The sequence below is a fragment of the Phragmites australis genome, chromosome 6, assembly GCF_958298935.1.
Source record: "Phragmites australis chromosome 6, lpPhrAust1.1, whole genome shotgun sequence".
Taxonomy (NCBI): Eukaryota; Viridiplantae; Streptophyta; class Magnoliopsida; order Poales; family Poaceae; genus Phragmites; species Phragmites australis.
Window position 1 is genome coordinate 43,720,796 of NC_084926.1, and position 24,658 is coordinate 43,745,453.

Genomic DNA, 24,658 nt, shown 5'->3' on the forward strand with positions numbered 1-24,658 from the left:
ACTTCATTTTAGGATTATCTATTCTTTCTCTTCACGAATTACTTCGAAGAGAAGTTGCTGCAGCTGACAAAAAATAAAGAGAATGAGAATGGAGAGGAGAACTATGAAAGAAACGAAATGAAGAAAAAATAGTTAGAGATAGTCTAACTCTTGCATCTACTCATACTGCATCAGATTCGATCAAATAAATATAAAATTAACTTAATATATCCAAATAGATACAACTAATTAAAAAAAATCAACTAATATAACTCTGCACGACCTACTTTCTCTCAACCTACGTATACAAATACGATACATTGCTACAAAACCTCACCTTATCCACCAAACACACCCCTATTGCTTCTAAACTACACTTTGGGAATTAATCAAGAGCAGAACCGAACGGTGGCACACAGATAACAACAATCCCGTACAGAATGTGAACCTTTACGATTCCTCCGTTGAACAACCGCGCTGCCTACAGGTACCGGCAACCAGAACAATGCCACGGTGCTCGTTCAGGCAGGCTCAGGCGGTCAGGCCAAACACGGCTCGCTCGTCGGTTGCCGGCTCGGGCTCACCTTTCCGTCGTGCCAAGCGCACCATCGCACGCTGCGTCCCATGTGCCCGTCGAAGCTGCCAGGCATGCGCCGAGGGAGTGCCCGTCGATCGGCACTCGGCAAGATTGGCGTCGCAATTGGCGTTGGGATTTTATTTTTAGTAGCACGTTGATACATGTACCTTAGCTGCAGTAGTGGTACTTTACTGGTAGTAGCTACTGGGTTGTTGCCTGCCTGAATGAATGTTTGGCCGTATGCGTGTCTGTGTGTACGTCCTCCGTACGGCTACAGGTTTTACATGTATATTTTAAAAATATATATACGCCTACAGGTTTAACAAAAGAAAATACTCCTGCCGAAGAAAAAAAATGAGGTGCGACGTCGGTGCCCGCCTGTCACGCCGCAACACGCGGACGGGATCCGCTTGCTCCGTCCGCCCGCCCTCCCTAATCCGGCATGTTGTTTCCCTCACCTAGCAACCTGATCTTCTTACTCAGATTTTTTTAATATTTACAAAATTATATTTCCGTTTTAAAAAATTACAATAATAAATTACGCCGTCCGTTTATCGGACGAGAGTAAGATCTCGCTCCATGAACATGCGACACCTTATGAGCCTCACCGGTCAGATAATACGGTGACGTGGGGTCTCATTCATTCAGCAGGAGAGCAGGCGGGACCTTTCTCGCAGCCACATCCGGTGGGGCCACTCAGAAGATATCGCTCATGCGAGATATTTTAGGTATAAAAACTGGTCGTGTCACCCCTGACGATATCATCGCGACATTTCATTCTGACCCACCTGAGAGGGAGTACGAGAGGGAGGAGGGAAGGGGACTGAGGATAAATTAGAGGTGAGGCCTGACATTAGAAGGAGGTATATTTTTTTATCCTTCTTTTTACAAACCCGATAGGAAAGCCGCTAGTGTTAAGTAATAAATAAGCGTGTAACATATAACATGAGATAATAGATTGTTCAAAGTGTAAATATATATGCGCACGACTCATAACTTAACACGTTACAACATAAAATATAGTGACAGTCTCACTACTACAATAATAAACTACAATTATACACATTAATAACCATCAAAATACGAACTACAATATTAATCAAACTCAATGAGTCGATGAGGCTGACAATAGACGAGTATGTCTCCTATTTGCAACTGAGCCGGAAGGACCTACTTCCACGGTGTTGACACTTGGAACATCAATGGTGCTTTTCTTTTAAGTATGCTCTGTTCCATTGTACTTGCTGCACTATTTCACGTGACAGTTGACTTCTGTTTCGTTCATGTCATTACGGAGCCTCGTAGTCCTGCGTCGTCTCTTATTATGCTTCATCTTCCCGGGATCAGAGATGAACACACAATCGAGCCTAGATTCCTTCGTGAAGGAACCATAAATCTCGAAACCATAGACCTCATAGTTCCATGTGTTGAATAGAGCTTTCTTTTTAAAGTAGTCAAAGATGTTCCTTCAAGTCCTCATCACCGTCACAACACACGTGACAGTCACATATGAGCATGACTTGTGCAGTAGCATCATCTTGTAACAGCTGCAAACAGACCCATCCTCGAAGAGGGTTCACTCTTTGATAACTCTCTCACACTTCTGCACATCTCCTTCCTTTGTCCCTGGGTATGCTATTGCATATCGCTACTTGAAATACTTGCAGGTCCTGTGAAGTATAAATTCTACAATCCCAACAAACGATAAGCCCCTGAAATGACATTGACGTCGCCTAAAGGGGGTGAATAGGTGTTTTTTTCTAAAATAAAAAGGGTCAGTGGAAACAGAACTCGGAACTTCCTAGTTCAATCTAGAACTTGCTGGTTTAATCCGGGACTTCTAGGTTAAATTTGGAACTTTAATTCAAAACCTTTTGATTTAGCTCAGAATTTCCAACTATACAAAACAAAAAATGAGATCTAGCTACGCCTAATAAGTTTTAGCTCAAACCAAAAGTTGCTACATGTTCCAACAAGTATTTCTAAGCTATTTCGTAGATCACCTGTAGTCAAACAAGTATGAGTACGTAGATTGAGCAAAAACAAGTATGAAAGTCAATGAGCTCAAGAATACCAATGTAACACCTAGTTTTAAAGAAACAAAACCAAGTACAACCACATGTGTGCTAGGATCAAGTTTCATACATATGTTAAATTATCAATATATCATCACAGTACTATTATTACAATATCGCAATAACTTATTACAAAAGGACCCGAGAGTCTACAAGAAAAAGGTCGGACCCCTCCTTTGGGGTCACCTCGTGTAGCTCGTACCAGTCCCTAGATCAGTAGCTGGTACGCATGAATTTTTAACATAAGTAGACATCACAGACATACATCGATTAAGTACGATAATAGGGTACAACACGGAGTTCATTACAACAAGACCCGTATGTATAAATTAACAAACCCACACAGCACAACGGAAACGACGCTAAAGCGACCCATACCCTACAGGCAACTTGAGTGTAGACAAAACCAACTTCTCTAATCTTCATCTTCTCTTTCGACAAAGTCGGTCTCTGGATCATCTGGGTCCACAATTAGCAAGTGTGAGTACATAAGGTATTCAGGAAGTCCTACCTCAAGGGGGAATATTAGATGCTTATGGGTAGATCAAAAATAAGGTTGTAGAGTCTTTTAGATTTTGCGGAAAGCTAGTTTTGTTGATGCAAGGTTCATTTTGCAAAGACTACTTTTAACAGAAACATTTCTGAAGAGAACACGTAAGTTGAGTTTATGGGGGTTGACGGCCTTGGGGGGGATATTTCCATCCCGCCAGTTCGCACAAGTTTTTTTTCCAATGGACACACAGTCCATGAGGCTTAGAGCACAAAACCAAAACCCTTCTTTTCGAAAACACTGTCACGCAACCCACTTGCACACTAAGGAGATACTTACGCCGAAAAGCTAATCATTGTGATCAAACTATAGCATGTCCTTGATCGAGGATGTGGCTATCTGGATAGGTTTAACACTCTGCAGAGGTTGTACACTTTAACCACAAAATATGTGCAGGCTTCCACCTTAGCAAATGGTAGAGCTGCCATAACGAGACGCAACGACCTCACAACGAAGTCACAATATCCACCCATAGGGCACTAAGATACCAGGGGCCTTCGAAGATCCACGGAAAGGACCACTTAACAATCCCAAGGCTTTGACATAGCCTTAACAATATCTCTAGCCGGACCTTAGGCTATGTAACACCCAAGTCTTCTCCTGTTCCTCATTGCAATTACCGACCTTCGGGTGGGTACCGAACTAAGTCGGACGGGTTAGGTCAATTCCTGTTCATTCAGGCCATGTGGTTGTACGAGTGGATACTAGGTAAGATGTAACAGTGAACCGGTACTTATACGATCGATGCAATAGTCTCCCAGTAAGAACACCACAGAGGTGAACCTTGCTCCAAGATAGTTCCCACCTTACTCAACCTCGTCAACACTACTCTAGAGCTTTTCGAAGAACACAAGTTTTACACACACTCACCAATCACACGTCACTTCATATTTTTGAAAAAAGCATAATTAACACATGTAAATAATCCAGTTCTTTCTTTTGAACAAAATAATCCTAAACATACTTAGTAAACAAGTATTTATTCAAACAATCACTATAGTTGATGTTGAGAACCTTATAAGGTTTCAATAGAATAAAAGTAACAATGATAAAGCATATCATAAATAAGCTAGATCATAATTATTTTAGTATTTCTTTAAAATCGCAGCTATTTACTGGGCGTGACTGCGAGAACGGGCAAGAGGCAGACAGAGGGCAGCCGGTGGCGGGCGAGCAGCAACGGGAGGTGGATGCGGGTGGCCGACAATTGACACGGGCTTTTTAGGCGCTCACCGGATGCCCACGAGCGAATATCTAGAGTTTTTTTTTATATTTTTTTCGAGTTTAAATTTAAATAAATAGATTTTCGGCAAAAAGATTTGCAAAAGTAGGCGCCCACCGCCCTCTCAGCCCTCTCAGAGGGCGGGTACGGGTGCTAACTGCTCCCTGAGAGGGCGGTAGGCCTAACCGCCCCCTCAGAGGGCGGCAAGAGGGGCTAACCGCCCTCTCAGGGCGGTTAGCCCCTAGCCGCCATCTGAGAGGGCGGTTAGGGGCTTTTTTCATGTAAAATTAATTTTTTTCCATTTTATCCTATAAAAATGTATTATTTTTTAATTGAAGGAAAAAAAAGAAGGGGTGTAAGGAAATTAAGAAATTAAATTTGGAGTAGGTTATGTAATAACGGGAGGAAAAAATCAGTAATTAGTAGTTGCAACATTTTACGTGGGTATGGAGTGCGAACGAGGACAAACATAGTATTGAACACATGGTGAAAACATTACAATACACTGTAACCGCGACGACACGATGAGGAAACAAAGGTGGCATGTACGGTTCGCACTAAGACCTTATTAGTGCGCCGATCCTAATCATAATATGCCTTAGGGAAGGAAAGTATGTCGGGTTACATTAGGTACTCTCTACTGCGTGCATCTAGGATACTTTCACTTTCGGAGGGCATCGGGACCTGCCGCCTTAGCACGGCGGGCTCTCTCCCGCTTCCTTTCCCTCTCAGCCTCTCGAGCCTGAGTCACGGTACAATTGTGCGCCGCCTTCCTCATGCGCTCTTCTTCCTCCCGCTTGAGACGAAGTTCCTCTTGCTGTTGCTCGTACTCCCGACGTGCGTACGCTTCCCTTCTCCACCTCATGTTCATGTGGACCCACAGCTTCTGTGAGTCATTTTGCTCATTGTCAAGCCACTGAATAAAATCACAGAGCGGTGGAGGGGACTGAACAAATGGAACAAGATGAGCGGTTAGTAAAAGAGGGTGCGTAATCGGAAGAGATGAGGCGGACATCTGTTATCGTACTGGTCGATAACCAGTTGTTGCATTACGAGGCTTGTCATACTTGTAGTTGGCACACATGAAGAAGCGTAGTCCATAGGTGTATGAGATATCCTGCGACTTGCGGAGCTTACAAAGGTCACCACAGAAGCACATTGGTGGTTCGAGACCTTCAGGTACGGTAGTCCCCCAATATTTCTTTGGTGGGCTCGATGGAGCTGAGGAAGACATTGCACTTGAGAGATATGAGAAATGAGCGATGCTTCTCCGTAAGGAGGTTTGGCTACTTATAGTTGGGGGAGGCAGGAGCATTGAATTCGCTCTTAAAGAAAGGAATTAGGGCATGGGCGTAGCTGGCGGGAGGAGCATCGGATTCCATCTTGAAGAATAGGACAGTTTTGTCGTTGCCCATGGTCAGAGATTCCACGTTTATTGGTACCCGTGTTGTCATTTACTGATTTGAAAAAGCTGGGTAGTGTTGTCACATCTTGTTTAAAGCCTGCGGTAGAAGGCATATGTTGTCAAGTTATGGTTAAAGTTTAGTGGTGTGGTCACTTGTTCATTGAACATGTCTGAATATGAAATGCATTTACGAAATGCTAAGTCGACCATACAAAGTGAACGTGTCTTAATATATATGAGCACATCACGAAGCGAATACGCATATGTTAGTTACAAAAAATGTAAAATGCTACTCATGCCTCCCTCGTTACCGTCGTCCGTGCGCCCCATCGTGGTCCCGATGCTGCTGGTTAACCCTCACGTGACCCCTGGAGTAGGTGAGGGGGTCAGATGGGCCGACGTGTCTGCTAGGCCTAGTAGGGACCACCGGTGTCGAGGGCTCGTCATGCGTGGGCTGGGTCCGAAGCGGTGCACTGGAAACCTGGGACCGCTGAAGGACGTCGTAGTCAGGTGTGCCCCCGAAGAAGTCACAGACGATGTCGTATGCGGTGTCGGGGCCAGCCTCATCCTCCTGACTAGGGTAGGAGGACTGTGAAGGCTCGGCAGGCGTCCATGTGTACTGGTTGGAGGGGCCTGTGAACAAATAATCACGTTAGATACGAACAATATGGTATTGAAAGTAGTAGTAAAAAATGTATAATTGTACCTGCGTGGTATGACGGTGCAGCAGAAGAAGGCCACGCTGACGTGCCGTAGTACGTTGCGGGGGGGGGGGGTAGGGTGTGGGGCCACCGAAGACGGACCGGTCTCGTCACCCAAGTAACCTGAGCACAGTTCTAACTTATTTTGCTGAAAGTACTACAAATTAGGAAGAAGGGTTCCCGGAGTACCTGACTGTGGACGTACAGGGCTCAATCTGCGAGGCTGCGTCGAGACTTGTGCAGACGGACCGAATGAATGTTTAATAACAATAAGTAAAGGATATTGATCAATAATTTTCAAAAGTATAATTCGTACCATGTTGCTCGGACCCTCCAAGACGTGATAGAAGGGGTCGTGTGGGTGCCGACACTGAAGAACGTCGGTGCACGTCTGACGGCCGAGACGACTCGGCGTGTGCACCACTCGTCCTGGGAGGCGACCCTGCTGCATCTATGATAGATCGGCAGGAGGTGAGTTTCAGGGCGCGCGTCGTCTTGTCGAAAATCCGTCTAATGAAGCTCGCAACATCCGACGCACTTAGGTGATGCCCTTGCCGGACGTGGTCCATGGCAGCAGCTGCATCCCTATTTACATCATAAATGATATCTGTCTGCGGATACGAACAATAGTAAACAATTAAAGTATACGGTTATGTTCATTCAATATGTAGTACGGACTTCAAAAAATGACTTACTGCTAAAGCGGCGTCCTCGTCCAGGTGTTCAGTACTTGATCTTTCATGAAATATTGTGACACATATTGCCTTGGAAGCATATGGTGCTCCGCGCACGCAGCTATGACATGTGTACAAAGTTTGTGGAGTAATTGTGGCTTCTGACAACTACATATGCATGTCCCACTCCTTAGCACACACTCTTGAACATGCCGCTCACGTCTACCCCCCTCCGACCCTTATCCCGACACAGGACACTGAACCTGTGCTCTGCTGTGCCCTCTTGATTTGCGCGATGCAAGTGGGCCTTCCTATTTGCCTTCTCCATGTACTCACATAGCATCCAGCCATAAAGCATACGATTGTCCTCCATTACAACCTTAGCAGCTGCAAACCGATCAATGAAGTACTTGCAGGTGCCATGCAAAATGCCTTCTAGAATTCCAACTAGTGGTAGGGACCTCATTCCTCGTATGACCCAGTTATAAACCTCTGCAAGGTTTGTAGTCATTACTCCATACCTGGCATCACCACTGTCGTACAGCAGAGCCCATTTTTCATTGGGCTCATTGCGTATCCACTGTGAAAAGCTCCTAATAGATGAGCCAGATCTCCGTACAATCTGCGGAGTATCGGTTGGGAGCCGACCGAGAGCTATTGGTTCCTCACGGTTAGGTGCGGCCTCCGCAGTTTGTTTAAGAGTCAGTTCATCAAGTCTTGCCCATAATGCATTGAACTTACGTTGTTGGTTCTGACTGCACAACTTCTTGAAGAGCTTCATTAACTCTTTGTTTTTAAACTGTCTGTAGAAGTTCGCACCCATATGGCGTATGCACCACCTGCTTTTGAGATCTGGCCACTGTACTGGTACACCCCGTTGCACGCTACCGTGTTGCATATCCAGCAAAGCCTGCAACAATACTGCATGTCTATCATGAATGAGACACACAGCTGGTCGGTTAAGAACAATTGCATGCTTCACCCGCTCTAGGAACCAATACCAGCTGTCCCCATTCTCACTCTCCACGAACGCAAACCCTAGTGGCAGTACTTGGTTGTTACCGTCGACCCCTATTGCAGACAATATCTGCCCTTTGTACTTCCCAGTTAGGAATGTTCCATCTAGGCATATGATGAGTTGGCAATATCTAAATGCTTTGATAGTTGCACCGAATGCAAAGAAAGCACGCTGCAACACTCTTTTTCCGTTGTACTCCACATCAGTAGAGGGGTAATGCTTGATATCATAGTAGCTGCCTGGATTTCTTGCACAAATTGTGGCTAATTGACGAGGTAGATTGTGATACGAATCTTCATATGTACCGAACCTAATCTCAATAGCCTTTTGTTTCGCCCTCCATGCCTTCGCATAATTTATTGTGTACTGGGACCTTTGCTCAATAGCACGGATTATTGATCGTGGCTCATACCTTAGGTTGTCCACAATCTCTCCGTACATAATATTTGCAATGAAAGCAGAAGACAGGTTCCGATGGGCGAACTCTATTTCCTCAATATGACAATTATGTTTCCTTAACTATTGAGCATTACCAGTAGTCTGCCCATTTCCCTCTAAATGCGTGCACCCGCCAAGGGCACTCAGGAACCAAGTACTTCACATCGTACTATCTTTTACTTGATTTAACAACCTTGAATTGCCTACGAAGAGACAACGACCAGAATTTCACAGCATAAATAACTGCCTCTTTTGTAGGGTATATAGCACCCTGTGACACCTCATTCTCATGGTATGGCCACGGTGTCTGGTCAGCCTCGCTAACCACCAACTTCGAAAATTCTTGATCCCGCCACTCCGCAGGAACTGCAGCATTACCCTCCTCATCAGAAGAATCCCCATCGGCAAGGCCTTCCTCCAACTCTTCATCCTCCAAATCCATATCTTCAATGATGCTAGGGATGTGCTCCTCTTCATCAGCTACACCCATCGGCTCCAGGTCTGGAACATCACCAACCTCCTCTCTGGACCCTACAGTAGCCGCCTCTGACTCATCTTCCACTGCCTCACTTGGTCCTGCTACTGCTTCTTCAGAGTTCACCTCATTTTGATCTTTCAGGTACGCCGCAGCTAATAAAACAAGCGGCATGCCACGTTCACAGCATATATCTACATACTGCCTCCAAGTTGATGTGGCTTCGATGGGAACAAGCTCACCAAAGTATCCATGACTAGCACGGCTCAGAACACCTTTCAACTTCAGCTCATATTGCTGCGGATCCAGTTGGAAAAACCGCATGAGCCATTTGCACACCCCCACAATAGTCCTCTCATTAGCCTTACTAAGCCCCTTCATAACATGGCGAAATCCAGAGAGATCTACACCGTTGGGACCGTACATAATTTCACCCACACCATAATATATCTGAAAAATTAATTTATCTCCCATTCCTGGAAACACCCGCAAACATAACACATGTTAAGATAACAAACTATATTTCTGATTATCAGATAAAATAGTTTTTAAATGCTACCCTAGGTTCGCAAATTATCATCTACTGTTGACTCATACGTCTGCATGTACAAGTAATATACTATAAACTATATACTACAAACAACATACTGAAAATAATATACTACAAATAATATACTACAGGTAACAAATTGAAAATAATGTACTAAAAATAATATTCTATATTCAACTATTATCGTGCAATTTTCTAACTAAATTTTACAATTTTCTAAACCCTAGATCTAACTATCTAAAATCTATGTCATATACTACTATTGCACTAATTAACAACAATAAAAAGGATAAAAAGATTGACCTGAGATTTTTTTCTAAATCCGCAGCCCAAATGCAGCAGGGCTTCGCCGATCTCTCTTCCTCCCCTCTCCTCTCCTCTCCTCTCTTCTCCTCTCTCTTCTCAACTTTTTTTTTTTCCGAATTTTCTGGTTTTTTCTCTAATTTTCGAGGTTTTTATAGACTCAGGGTGCAGGGGGCCGGCGCGGGGCGACGGGCGGGAGGAGCCCTTACCGCCCTCTCAGGGGGCGGTTAGCTGTGGGGCTCGGGCGGGAAGGCCTACCGCCCTCTCAGGGGGCGGTTAGCACCCGTACCCGCCCTCTAAGAGGGCTGCAGCCCTCTGAGGGGGCGGTGGGCGTCTACTTTTGCAAATCTTTTCGCCGGGAATCTATTTATTTAAATTTAAACTCGAAAAAAATAAAAAAATAAAAAAACTCCGAATATCTACCCCAACCCGACCCATGACCCCGTATAAAAAAATCTAACCCTATTCCCGTCAGGGTAAAACCCATAAGGACCCAACTGGCTAGCCCCGTTACAGTCCTAGGTGTGTCTCATATGATCCACATTCTTCTAGTATAGTGGCTAGATATTTGATCCTGGGCCAGCCCAACAATCAAATCTAGAAAAAAAATTGTTTACCCACTAGAAGACGGGCTGACATCCCGCATCCTCACTGATAGAATCTGGATTTTTTATATATTTAAATAAAAAACTGCTAATATATATGTTTGCTTTAAAAATTATAGATTTAGACTCAAACAATTACTTATGTAATGAGAAAAAAATTCAGAATCCCTGAAATTTATCTTTTTTATTTTTTATTGTACAAGTTATATTTTTGTCTAATTTTTTTAAAAGCTAAATAATAGTATTCTCTACACTACATAATTTTTCATGATAATTTCAGTAGTATTTTAAATTTTAAGAACATTTAGATTTTTTTTAAATAAACATATATTTGTAATTTTTTAATTTAGAAAATAAAAAATGGACAGAAAACCGAGCGCCCCGCCTCCTCCTCCCGCCAATTCCACCAGCACAGCAGCGCACCCACCCATTTCAATTTTTTTCCAATTATTTAATCCTCGTCCTTTTTTCACTTCCCCACATCTGATCTGCCCAGCTCCACGAACCCTCCTCCAGCTCCCCACAACCCGCGCAGCCGCAGGGGATTCGAGTCGTCAAGGCGACAAGGGATCGCTACGAGCGCGAGCGAGGCGAGAGATCTCCCCATCTCTCTCGCGCTCGCCTCGCTCGGTCGCCGCCGATGTTGAGGACGAAGACCCCGCGGTCGCGCGGCGGCAAGGCGCGCCGCGCCCCCGCCGCTGCGGCGGTGAAGGCGAAGGCCGCGGCCGAAGGGAGGTCGCCGTCCGGGGAGCTCTCGCTGCAGCTGGAGAACGTCTCCCTCGTCTCATTCCTCTCCGACTGCCGCGGCGCCGGGCCCACGCCCTTCGAGGCGCTCCTGGAGGAGGAGAGCTCCCTCGACGACCCGACCCCGCCGCCTCCGCTTCTTCTGCCTCCGCCGCCTGAGGTCTCGCCAATGGACGCCGACGAGCCCATGGAGGAGAAGGATTGCTGCATCCTTAGCCAGGATTTCTTCTGGTAGAGTCCGATTCGAGCTGTGCATTGGTGTGCTTAGAGCGCGCTATTGGATTAACCCCATTCCTCTTCTTGCTGTTTTGCAGCACCCCGGACTACATCACGCCGGAGATGCCGCAGCTGGCCAACGATTTCGAGGCCAATAAGGTGGGGGAAGCTAAGACTTTTTTTTTTGAGGGGCTGCTCGGGGGTGCAGTTGCATTGTCAATTTATTAATGTACTAAGTCGACCTCTACTGTTCCTTGATTTCGTCGGTAAACCGGTTATCTGCAGGAGAATACCCCTTGCCCCAAATCTCCGGAGAAGTCAATGAACGGTCGGAGCAAGAGATACAGGAGAGGTGAGTGAGACTGTCACCCCTCAAAACTGATTTCCAATTGATTTGAATGTGGCACCATGTTTCTGCCACAAGATCCAACCATCAAATCAATCAGCAATCCTGGCCAGCTGATAAGGTTGATGCACTTGGTCCATTTCGTTCTTCCTGCATAATTGGATATATCATGAATGCCATTCCTTGCAGATTGTTCTCCCAAAGGTCTCGAATCCACCAACTTTTCTTTCCACCAGCAGATTACTCCAGTCCAGTTTGACAGTCTAAGTCGAGATAATTCGGAGGAAGACCAGCTGATGCAACCTGCATTGCAAAAGAGGGGTAGTTATGTCTCGCAGTCGGCAGTGGCTCTGCGCTGCCGGGTGACGCCTCCACCATGCATCAAGAATCCGTACCTGAGTATAGATCCCCTAATAAATGATGATGTTTACGGCGGGAGGCAATGCAAATCATCAGGTATCCAGGTCTCATTTATACATTTTGACATTTTGTGCTATCAAAATTCAAAACACGTACATTTCCATATCATTCATCTGTTTGCTAGGAGTCCAACTTCAGTTACTTGTAAGGCTAATATGGAAGCATGGAACTACTACTTGTATTTTCAGCCTCAGTGTAGTAAAAAACATTGGTAGCAGTTTCTTTCTATCAACACTTAAAATAGAGTTAACTACCTTTTCCTTTATATATGAAGGATTTTCTCCTTCGATTGGTGGTGATAGCCTCTCACGCTACAGAACTGAATTCCATGAAATTGAGGTACGCTCAAGATACATTTCGTACATGTTAATGTTCAGGTTGCACCAATTCACTTTGTTCACTTTGATTTTTTTGTTTTTTTTGGGGGGGGGGGGGGGGGTTATTCACTGATATAGTGACATGCTTAATTCCCAGAAAATTGGTCATGGCAACTTCAGTGTTGTGTTCAAAGTTCTGAAGAGGATAGATGGGTGCTTGTATGCAGTAAAACGGAGCATCAAGCAATTGCATAATGACAGGGAAAGGTAGTTTCATAGCAGCTCTATTGCTTCACTAGGACCAGGTTTGTCCATCAACTAATATTGCATGTTGCTTCTTCCATTGCAGGAGTCAAGCAGTGAAGGAAGTCCAAGCTTTGGCAGCCTTAGGTTGCACAACGAACTTTTGTTTCTTCATTTTCTGGGAATGCTATAACATCTGTAACATGTCTTTCCAGGTGCTCATGAGAACATAGTTAGATATTTCACCTCTTGGTTTGAGAATGAGCAACTTTATATTCAGATGGAACTCTGTGATTGCTGCCTATCTATGAACACAAACCCGCCGCTGAATTGTGGGGAAGCCCTGGAGCTGCTGTATCAGGTTTGAATTAGTTATACTTGCTGTTTACCCATTTTGTTCCTTCTTGGTCACTGGACCAGTATCCAAATTGTCTTGACTTTGTATTTTCGCAAGATACCAAGCTTAGGTCTTACCATTGTAATTTGTTCCAAAACAACTTTCTGGAAACTTGGAACTGCTCATTGAGCATGTTTCCCATCCTCAGCTGTCATCCACTTATCTTCGCTTGTATGCACACTTACTCATTTGAGTCTGACCATATGGTTGAAAAGGAACATCTTCTGGGAAGTAATCAAGTGAGTTAAAAGGCTCTTGCAACAAAATGACATTTTGCTGAAAATCACATTCCATTGTCCTAGGTTGATTAAACAGATACTGGATTCCCTAGTTTGTTGTTATAGTTAGGTCTAGCACTCCAGCTTATTGAACAAATACCGAGTCAAATTTCCATAGCGATGCGAAGAAAATATAGGATGCATGCTAGTGCTGTGGTGTATGACCACGAAGTCCAAATATATTTTACTTGTGCAAGTTTTCCTCTTATCTTCCATGTGTATCTCGGTTAAAATATTAAATATGAACCTTTTGAAATTGAAGATCTGCAAAGGCTTGGATTTCATCCATGAACATGGCATAGCACACCTTGATGTGAAGCCTGATAACATATATGTCAGAAATGGTGTTTATAAGCTTGGAGATTTTGGTTGTGCTACACTTATTGATCAAAGTTTGGCAATTGAAGATGGAGATTCACGTTATATGCCTCCGGAAATGCTGAATGATAAGTATGAGCATCTTGACAAAGTAGACATCTTTTCTCTTGGTGCGGCCATCTATGAGCTTCTAAGAGGGACCCCGCTTCCTGAGTCTGGACCTCATTTTACAAGTATAAGAGAGGGCAAAATCGCCTTACTTCCAGGGTGCCCAATACAGTTTCAGAGTTTAATTAAGGTATAACTATAAATCAAGAATTACTATACCTCATACCCCTCTCTTACATGCAAAGCAAACACTCTTCCTGCATTCTAGTTTTAAATGTAATCCTCATTGTTGATAACTACATGATTTCTGCCTCAACACAACAGGATTGTTGAACTGCTAATTTCATTTCTTCTATTGAGATATTACTGTGATTCATGATACGCAATCAAATCCCTTCCATGTGACACATAGACTTCCAAGTTCCAACTGATAAAAAAATAGTAAAATATGATATAGTTCCCTACATTGAATCCAGAGGGATTAATGCTTGATCCTGTTTTAGTAGTTTCTTCTATGCTCTGTTTCAGAGCTATTAGCTAGTTGATTTTGAAATTTCTTTTTGTATCATACTAGTCTGTGCACTTAATGTTGGAGCTATCAATCTTTGCTTTTGTATGCAGAGTTACAAATTAGGAGGTTTTGTTTGTTTGTTTGTTTGTCACCTTAATGAACTCTTGCATCCTGCATGCATTTTTTATCTCATGTAACGGGCGAAACATACACCTAAAAGATTCTTCTTATTTTCAGTCCATGATGGATCCTGATCCGGTGAAGCGGCCTTCCGCGAAAGAGATCCTGAGACACCCCGTCATTGAGAAGCTTCACAAGGCCGAGGCGAAGAAGTAGAGTGCCGCTGCGCCCATCAGATCCCAGCTGCAAGAGAGCAGGCGCAGCTGTGTCACTCACCATCAGCTGCTGCCAATTTTGTATATCTATTGAGATGACTCTCTAAACGGTTCACAAGGAATCTGTTCTCTCCCAGTGATAGCTAATATGCGTGCCCTGATCTGATATTGTATAGATACTTGAAACTAAGCAGTCAGGAGTGATCTGATATGTTTGCAGCATATTCTTCGGTCCTCGCCATCGTTCCTGTGAAATTCTTGCGCTCTAAAAAGGGTGTATTTCCCTGTGGAATCACTGTACTTCAATCTATGTTTTTTTTGTCAGAACTTACAGATGCGGTTTAGATTAGGGCGCACGAGCAGCATGAAGCATTTTTTGTTGATGACTTGATGCTGCATTTGTTGAGTGAGGTCGTGAAAATTATTACTCCAGTAAAAAATGGGACTTTGATCAATATTTTTAACAAAAATATATTTATATAATATAATAATTTTATGATATTATGAGTATATTTGAAGACAAATTCACATATATAATATTCATGTTTTGAAACTAAATATATTAAAAAATTATTGATAGTTAAAATTTTAAAAGTTTGACTAAGTGTTGTCCAAAACATCATGTATTTGTGATTTGAGGAAGTATTATTTTTTTCAAGCTTGGATCTTGGAAATGATTAGCGCTGTTGCGCACAGGGAGGAAGAACATCATGCGAGGTTAGCTGGGAAGTGGGGAACCAGCGCTAGCAAGCCGGCATCATCAATCGCATCCGTCCATCAGGTAAACACTCCCCTGGCCCCCTTGATCCATCCGTCCAATATCTTTGCGAGGCCTCGGCCGCAACGACTTGCGCCGCGGGTCGTGTGAATCCGTCGGAGAGGGAAGGGAGCGAAGCGCCACGACGAACTGGAACCACCGCAAGCGAGCGTCGTCTACTCGCCTTCCCGGCCGGTCTACGCCGTCCAATGCCGCTTGCCGTCGCCGGAGCGGCGCCATGGGCAGGGGGTGGGGAGGCGCGGCGCTCGTCGACGGCGTCCGCAGGTGGTTCCGCCGCCGTGGCAGCCCGGCCTCCCCCTCCGGCGAGCGCTCGGACTCGCCGGTGGCGGCGCCCTCGTCTCTGACCGCCTGATCCGACGGGCTCGAGGACCCGGGCCCCGTCGCCCTCCCCGCCATCCGCGTTCCCAAGCGTACGATGCCGCCGCCGCCGCCACTCGGACACGCAACACAACGAGGTGAGTTCTATCTTAACGAGGTCAACTCAATACTAATAAGCTCACGTGTTTCTTCAATACTAATAAGCTCACGTGTTGGTTGGCGGAGGAGATGGCGCACTACACAACATTTCTTCAGCGCTAAAGTTTTTTTTTGCCTTTTGATTGTACTACCGTCTCGCTGTCCATGGCTGACGAGTGAGAGAAAACCAATTGGATGGCTTCTTCTACAAAGCTCACGCAACTCGGTGGATTGATAAAAAAGAACTAGTACCATCAAGTTGACACTAGTACCTGATTTTTTTTTTTGGGTTTCCCTCTCACCAGGATGGAGAATCTGTTCTCTCGTCCAAAATTTTCCTCTCATGGCTCGCGTCTAAGTGGAATTTGTGATGCTTTATTTCCAATCTGACTAACGCGGTGGTGCTACTCGTTAGGTGGCTTCTGGTGTCGGTACTGCGAAACAATACGGCATTTCCCCCCGCCCTGCTCGTGCTGGCCAGATGCTTGAATCTATTCTTGTCATAGTGATGTGTACCACTGGAATTATTCTATGGAAATGTCAATCCCTATAGTTGTTCTTATCTGACCATGCAACCTCATTTGGATTGGTTTTAGCTGTTGCTTGCTCCAGGAAGGTGCAACTTCTCCCATTCTTCTGCAGAGCTCGTGCCCTTTTTATTCTTCTGTATCAATCAAGAAGTCAAATTTACTTGATGCTTTATTATAATCCTCCTCCGTACTAGTTTCAATCTGACTTTTGCTTGGATTGTCCTGCGAAAGCGCTGGTGTCCTTGTCTTTGTGATGTTGTTGGCTAATTCCACTGATAAGATGTCTTGCCTTGCACCATGGAGCCAGTTCCTTTTTAAAATTGATAAGTTTTGACTTTCGAGAGGAGATTGCATTTTCATTAGGCTGGGACAGGATGTTTGTGCCCTGGTCATGATAAGTATAAGGAGAACATTATAGCTACTGGCCTAAGTGGCTTTTGTTGTTTTACTCGCTTCCTTGTTGATATTTTCTGGTGATTCTATGCACACCCAGTATGCCCTCTTCTAAAGAAGGTATTATGGTTCAGCCAGTTTCCTGCAAAAGCTTGTGCAGTTGTGCCACTTTTCTGTGGTCATATATCGAGTTTTATCTGTGTATTGCTCATTTTGCTGAATGACTACTTGATTGGTGCAGTTCAAATCTCTATTAAATGTATGGTTTCTTTCATTACTGGTCCTTCATTTGAGACTCATTTGTTATTGAGAGAGTTTTATATTTACTACTTCATTGTTCTTGCTTTCTTTCTATTTTGACATTTTCAACACTGGCAAGTGGCATCTCCATTTCCTTAAATTCTGCCTGTAGTTTAGCATCTACTGAATTATGTCTTTATGTCTATTGACTGACTCTTGTGTTCAAAATTCTCTTTTGTGCTATGGAGCGTTGCATAATGAGGGTTGGTGCCATGCTTTTCACATTATTCAAGACATCTATTTTAAACAAATTGAGCATGGCTGAAATCTGATCTGCAGCAGTTCAAGTGATTATTCAGAGAGAACATTCTACCTCATGGAAAATAGGATACGAATCTGTGCAGCTCCCACAGTCCCATACTTTTGGGAACTGAATAATATCATCACCAATGCATTTCGGTGCACCGTGCACAGGCCGCAACAGTCTCATGCTGCTTGACATCAAGGACAAGGAGTGGTGAAGCCGTACTGCAACTTGAACAGGTGGCAATTGCTTAGTTGGTTATCAGGTTTTGTTGGTCTCATAGCCACATACCAGAGACAACATTTGCTGCATTGCCTCCTTATAAAAGTGGTTAGGGTGTTTATGAAATTGAGGAACTCTAAGATAGGTGAGATATGTGCGGATGCCAATTGCATCTGAAGTCTGATCCTAGAGTTGGATGTTAATGAGGAAAGAAGGGGAATTCGAAATAAGGCATTGCATAGTCTCTTGTTGTTGGAGAAGAGGATGGGGAAGGGAATACATGCCATCAACTACATTGCATTGGACCAAAAAATAAACTGTGGCACTTAGTTCGTGATGGAAATATAAGATAAATAGAAAAGTTGAACATACGGTTTTCTATTAGAGGAAAATGCTAGGGTCGAGTGCAATTAACTAGATAATAAAATATTGAGCATGACTAAAATGAACCATGCATTTTTTAGTGTCTATAAGTAAAAATTAGAAAATTGAAAATTTTAGCTTTATGGTATAGTAGGCATACTGAAATTTTCTGTACTCATTTTGAAACATAAATATATAATTCTAATGTTTGGATAGAGAAGTTCTTTACACTCTAGTTTTAGGCTGAGAAAACCACATAAAATTCATGGTTTTTATTCATGTGTCGGAAAACTTAGATTTTAAAAAATAATTTGGATTTAACCCAAGAGCCTTTTTCAAGCCATTCTCCTCCATTTAGTATCTAGTTGCTATTTTTTTTATCATTTTATCATACTACAACTGCGTATTAATCATGTGACATTGATTTGGTGGTCTTGTGGTGCCTAGGCAATACTTATACATTGAGAATACAGTACCAAAATTTTAGCATTTTTTAATGTTATAAGAAGCACCAAAACACCAAACGAAATTGCGGATGCAGAATCAATGCTATGTGGTCTTATTGTAAAAATCCTGTTAAAAGAATAATACCAAATTCGATGGTAGTGAACTGGAATACTTTCCAAAAGCATCGAGAGCATTTTCTTTATTTTCAAAAGTATGGAATTTAATTTGTCACTAATAAACAATATTTTGAATTTAATGCAATTTCCTCTGGATTAGTGGATCTTACTTGGAGATCTTGTGAACTAGCTTCAAAAAACCCTGCGATATCTCAATAGATAGGGTTCCTTGTTAATATGCATCAGCAAATCTTGATGCGGCGTGTCTCCCCTCCAATGAAAGATCCATTTCCTTTTGTTGCATCCATTCTTCTTTTTTCATATCTAAAGTGAAAGTCACATTTAACTGTTGCTGCATTGGCTTTGTTGCGGATAGCTGGAACCCGGCACTAGAGCTACTCTCATGATCACAAATTAGCGTGGGCCCATATTATTGGACGGCTTTACCCATCTCTATTTTCCCTCCCCATTTCCTTTTCCCTTTCCCTTTCCCCTACCTCAACCCATTCTCTCAATCCCCAGGGCAGCTTTATTGTTTGTTGATACTCTTTGAATCTCCCATCCCTTAATATCGCACATCCCTTTTTCTTCTTGTTGACTTGGTGTGCCAACTTCCACTTGATCCCAATCAGCTTATTGCACTATCTCTCGGTGTGAACTCACTCATTTCCGCACAACCATACGCTGTGAAGTGATTTATTATGTAATTCAATTGATCCTCTTTAAATAGTCTGAATGAGTATGGCCGATGCTTGTACATCTGGATCTAGTTAGTTCTGAAATCTGAATTACAATGCTTCCTTTCAATCTAGCTACGTGGTGCTGATGTTTGCTAGGTGGCCTTGGGTGTTGGCATCGACTTTTAAATAGCATGTTTCCTTTTCCTCCCTTTTCTAAACTTTTTCCTCTTATTGTTGTGTGTGGTGATAATTTTCCATAAGTACTGTGAAAATATTCTTCACCTTTTCTTCTCCAGTAGTTGGCAGAGGCTATTCCACTTTAAATTTGCTTTGTCATGACATACAATGTATTGTTTTGATGCTCCGATACCTTATTTTTCCGGTTGATTTGTTTCCTATTAGATTTATCATTTGGTAGTCCCTCCTAGGTACATCCTACCTCTTCCCTCGTAGTCTTGTACTGCTGTTATAGTGTGCCTTGTTCTAAACAAATTTTATGTTACATGGGATATATCAGTAGTTTTATTTCTCTGTTTTTAAATCCATGGACTTGTTTGTTTCATTGGTCCTTTGCATTACCTTTTCTATGTTCCCTCAAGTACACTTGAATTGTTTCCTCACATATGTTCTATATACTCTTTGTGCCACAAAGGTTTATGTGATTCAATAATTTTTTATTTCTTCCAGAATAATTATTTATTCAGTCTAGTATGCTTCTGCATATGTTTTCAACTTAGTGCAAATTGTAATCTTTAGAGAACATTGGACATGGAGTTCTTCACGGAGTATGGGGAGGCGGGCCAGTATCAGATCCAAGAGGTCATTGGCAAGGGAAGTTATGGAGTAGTCGCATCTGCAGTTGATACTCACTCTGGGGAGCGGGTTGCAATCAAGAAGATAAATGATGTGTTTGAGAATGTCTCAGATGCCACCCGCATTCTGCGGGAAATCAAGCTTCTTCGGCTGCTTCGCCACCCAAACGTAGTCCAGATCAAACACATTATGCTGCCCTCTACCCGAAGGGAGTTCAGAGATATTTATGTTGTTTTTGAGCTCATGGAGTCTGACCTACATGAAGTGATAAAAGCAAATGATAACCTAACTCCAGAGCATCACCGATTTTTCTTGTACCAACTCCTTCGTGCTCTCAAGTACATCCATGCAGGTTTGTTTGAAAACCATTAGCGCATTCTTTGTAGAAGTTATACTGAACTCTTATGGTCCCCTATCTTTCTGATGTATGCGATTTATATTGTTGCAGCTAATGTATTTCATCGTGACTTAAAGCCCAAGAACATACTGGCCAATTCAGATAGCAAATTGAAGATCTGTGACTTTGGACTTGCACGTGCATCATTTAATGACTCTTGTTCGGCTATCTTTTGGACCGTAAGATGCCTGTCACTAATTTTGTATCCACGACCCCCCCCCCCCCTCTTATTTTAAGTACATATTGTGGTTTGCAATTTGAAGGATTATGTAGCAACAAGGTGGTATCGAGCTCCTGAGTTGTGTGGCTCCTTTTTCTCCAATGTAAGTTGGTCTTTAGCTTCTAAGCTTACTGTATATAAAAATGTAATGCTTCTGGTGGGCTAAATCTGTGGTGTGTTTATCTTATTTCTAATTCCTGAAGCGTGCGGCATGCTAATGCTTGATATGTGTATACTGTACTGTTTTTTGTAGATTTTTCAAACACAGCTTGTGCTGAATGATAAGCATGTAGTTGAGCTTTTACCAGTACAGTGATATAGCTTTCTGGATTGTTCTTGTTACATTGTTTGATGATTTGGTTGTTCTGTCCACAAAACTGAAAATCTTTCTGAGAAATGCTGAAGCTCCTTTGCACAGGATACTTTTGATAATTTTTCGCAAATATCTTGAAGAAATCCTCCATTTTTCTATCTTCATGAACACGGTTGATTTTGTATGTACAGTACACCCCTGCAATTGATATTTGGAGCATAGGGTGCATATTCGCTGAAGTTCTCACTGGAATGCCATTATTTCCTGGGAGGAATGTCGTGCACCAATTAGATTTAATAACAGATCTGCTTGGAACTCCATCATCCGGATCCTTATCCCGGGTATGTTAACAAATTGCCTATTCACAAATGGGGACAGATATGTATGCATGACTTTGACCATTTTCTGTTTCTGTTGCCATACTTGGTAGTTTTCTTGTAGAACATATTTATTCCTTTAAACCGAAGTGACATAAATAAACTTGACCACAGACAGTCAGAAACAAACCTGGCCCTTTGTATATGTTCTATATATATAATATGTAACATAATTACTTGTTCATCAAACTTTGATGACAAACACTGAGACACTATAAAGAATAATATGTGAATATGAACTGGTTGGATCTCTAACAAATCTGCAAGTTATTTCCGTATATTTTTTATCTTTGTGATTTATGCTTTGTACCAATGTTTTGTATTGGCAAATCGCCCTTCAGGTGATGATCTACTCAATCTTTTGTCTAACACCCACAGATTCATAGTGACAAGGCCAGGGGGTATTTAGTTGGCATGCCGAGGAAACATCCTATTCCCTTTTCTCATAAGTTCCACAATGCTGATCCTCTGGCTCTCCGCTTGTTAGAGCGTTTACTTGCATTTGACCCTAAAGATCGACCTACTGCTGAAGAGGTATATTTTTTTTGGGGAAAAAAGGGTTATTCCTTATGTTCAACTGATTTAGAAGCGAGTAGTACAAATGCATAAAGTGTAGCCTTTTTTTTAATAATCTCGTCCAGGCTTTAGCTGATCCATATTTTAGTGGCCTTGCTAAATTGGAACGGGAGCCTTCAGCACAACCAATTTCAAAGCTTGACTTTGAGTTTGAGGGAAGAAAACTAACAAAGGATGATGTAAGAGAAATGATATATCAGGAGGTATGAAACCATTTTATGTTCTGGGTCGACTACATATTGTTCACTCAAAATTGGACTTTTCTTTTTCTGAAAGCAAACAGATTTTGGAGTACCATCCACAGATGCTTCAGGACTACATCGAAGGTGGAGAACAGATTAGCTTCCTATACCCGAGGTGCAGATTTGTATTATTGATTTCTCCTATTTCTCCTATTTCGTTCAGTTGCAGAATTATATCTACCATGGGCATGTGACAAGTCAAGCTGTAATGTTTAAGGCTCGATTGCTAGTGTATATTTTGAATGTACTTTTTATTTAAATGCATTTGTTCTTTTATACCTTGTTGCTTGCCGTCTTTTAATTTTCTCTGGTGATTTGATTATATATTGCAATCTTAGAGTTACTTTGTATGTTTTCAGCTCTTTTAGGTTATTTGTAGTTTTTTGTTCTTTTAGAGGTTTGTTTCTAAAGGCTTTTCCCCAAACTGTGGGCAACATTTATCAAATGTACTTCTGAAACATCTAACATCGTCTATTATACCGCAAGTATTGTAAAAAAGCCTAGTGTGTTGAATGTACTTCTGAAAACTGTAGGCAACATCTATTATACAACAAATATGTTTTACAACAAGTATGTTTTATGTGGTAAGGAACTTTGCTCAGTTGCTGTTTTTAAGCTAAGACATTGGCCTGTGTGGGGGTTAGATTAATTGTTTTGCCATCTGCCAGCCCACCAGCACTAGTGCAGGAAATGGCTATCGTATTCATCATAATGACGTAATTTGGAATCATTATGATTTGTATAAGCGTCTCACATTTTATTTTCAGTTGAAACTGTTGGAAGGTGATAACCTGGTTTAATACCCGTTAGCAGTGGTACTTTTTGCTAATGCTATCTCATCACAGTGGGGTTGATCGCTTCAAGAGACAGTTTGCTCATCTTGAGGAGAACTACAGAAGAGGAGTGAGAAGTACCCCAATGCGGAGACAACATGCATCTTTGCCAAGGTACACAGATGAACGCTTGCGTTACTGTTAATTGCTATCAGCTAGAACTTATAACTGTTGATTTTCATCTTTGGTTTTATTTTCCTGGCTTCTGAGTTTTTGTTCATGCGGCAGGGAGAGAGTCTGTTCATCGAAAGATAGCAATAATCAAGACTCTGACAATGAAGAGAGGAGAGCGGCATCTTCGGTTGCCCGAACAACCATAAGCTCCCCAAGATCACAAGAAGAGGGGCAGAAGCATGAATCAGCCTATCAGAATGGCACAAACAATTCAAATTTGTTGTAAAGAGCTGTCTGAAGAGTGCTGCTAGTATCAGAGCTTCCAAGTGTGTCATTAATTGGAACAAAGGCCTGACGGTACTTGCTACTACCAAGGATGATACCAGTCAAATTATTCCTTGAACGAAGCCATTTTTCCTTGCGAGTTTTGTTTATGCGAGAGACCTGCTAATGGATTCTCCATTTTGTTTCACTTTCCTTCGCTCTCAAGGAGGATGGAATCTCTGAGGACGTGAAAGAGGAGGTGGTGGTCAATGAACTGACATACAAGGTAACCAGGATGCTCACCTAGGTCAGCATCCACGCTACCAGTGCGATTCCAGTTCGAGATCTCTATCAGATATCATGGATCTCAACGACGTATGAGTCCACCAAGGTAGGGAAGAAGAAAAGAAACGTGCCGGTCATCTATATGTGCCCTGCAAAGCTTCGAGACAACTATCTAGATCATCTTAGATTGCTCAAGCATCATGCTTCGAGAAATGCATTATGTGGTTAAAGTAACCTGTCCAGTAGAGTTTGGAGGGCTAGATTTTGGCAACTCTGTTGTGCTCACTCTCCTTGTTACCGTCTTTAACGAATTATAACCGATTTCAGTGGTAATGCTGCATCATCTGGTTCTGACTGTGCTACTATGTCATAGCAACCGCAACATTCAGTTTGGGAATTGGTCAGCTGATGCATGCATACACACTACAGGATTCCTGGTTAGTGGGAGCAGGTAAAATCTGTTAAGAGCTGTCTGGCCTGTGGCACACCAACACGGTGAGCATGCAGAGTCTAATCCACAGACTTTTTTATAAGCCCCATCTGCATATATTCAAGTGTATATATATCTAGTGCAGGACACATCAGCATTAAGCACAATCTGGCTGCTTATATCTATCCATCTATCTAGTGCAGGATAGAATTGATCATCAGCTCAGCATGGCTGCATGATGCATGACAGACTGAGACGCAGTCAGCTGCATGCTGTCTATAGTGCTGTGACATAACTGAACAACAACTCCATCGACTACTGCCACTGCTACTATGCGACTAGAGCATTAGATTCTTACTGAAATCACAACATATAGTTTCTTGTTGCCACGATAAAAAATAAATAAAATTAAAGCAAAATAAAATAAAATGGCATAAACCTGCCCTGACCTACAATTGGA

General features: G+C 42.6%; 2 protein-coding genes across 2 annotated transcripts; both read left to right on the top strand.

Annotated features, from left to right (window-relative positions):
- Positions 1–11,068: 11,068 nt before the first annotated feature.
- Positions 11,069–15,257, top strand: LOC133922711 (wee1-like protein kinase). The gene is made up of 10 exons (XM_062368155.1): positions 11,069–11,547; positions 11,631–11,691; positions 11,818–11,884; positions 12,068–12,334; positions 12,573–12,637; positions 12,773–12,882; positions 12,965–13,005; positions 13,074–13,219; positions 13,796–14,149; positions 14,708–15,257. Exons 1-10 carry the CDS (start codon positions 11,213–11,215, stop codon positions 14,804–14,806), a joined length of 1,545 nt encoding a protein of 514 aa, XP_062224139.1. The 5' UTR covers positions 11,069–11,212; the 3' UTR covers positions 14,807–15,257.
- A 130-nt stretch (positions 15,258–15,387) lies between these two features.
- Positions 15,388–24,123, top strand: LOC133922710 (mitogen-activated protein kinase 13-like). The gene is given in 12 exon segments (XM_062368154.1): positions 15,388–15,586; positions 20,091–20,499; positions 20,596–20,723; positions 20,808–20,867; positions 21,269–21,418; positions 21,833–21,988; positions 22,096–22,233; positions 22,314–22,387; positions 23,118–23,219; positions 23,334–23,497; positions 23,500–23,576; positions 23,710–24,123. Coding segments are annotated over 12 exon segments (1,647 nt in total). The 5' UTR covers positions 15,388–15,478; the 3' UTR covers positions 23,791–24,123.
- Positions 24,124–24,658: the final 535 nt, after the last annotated feature.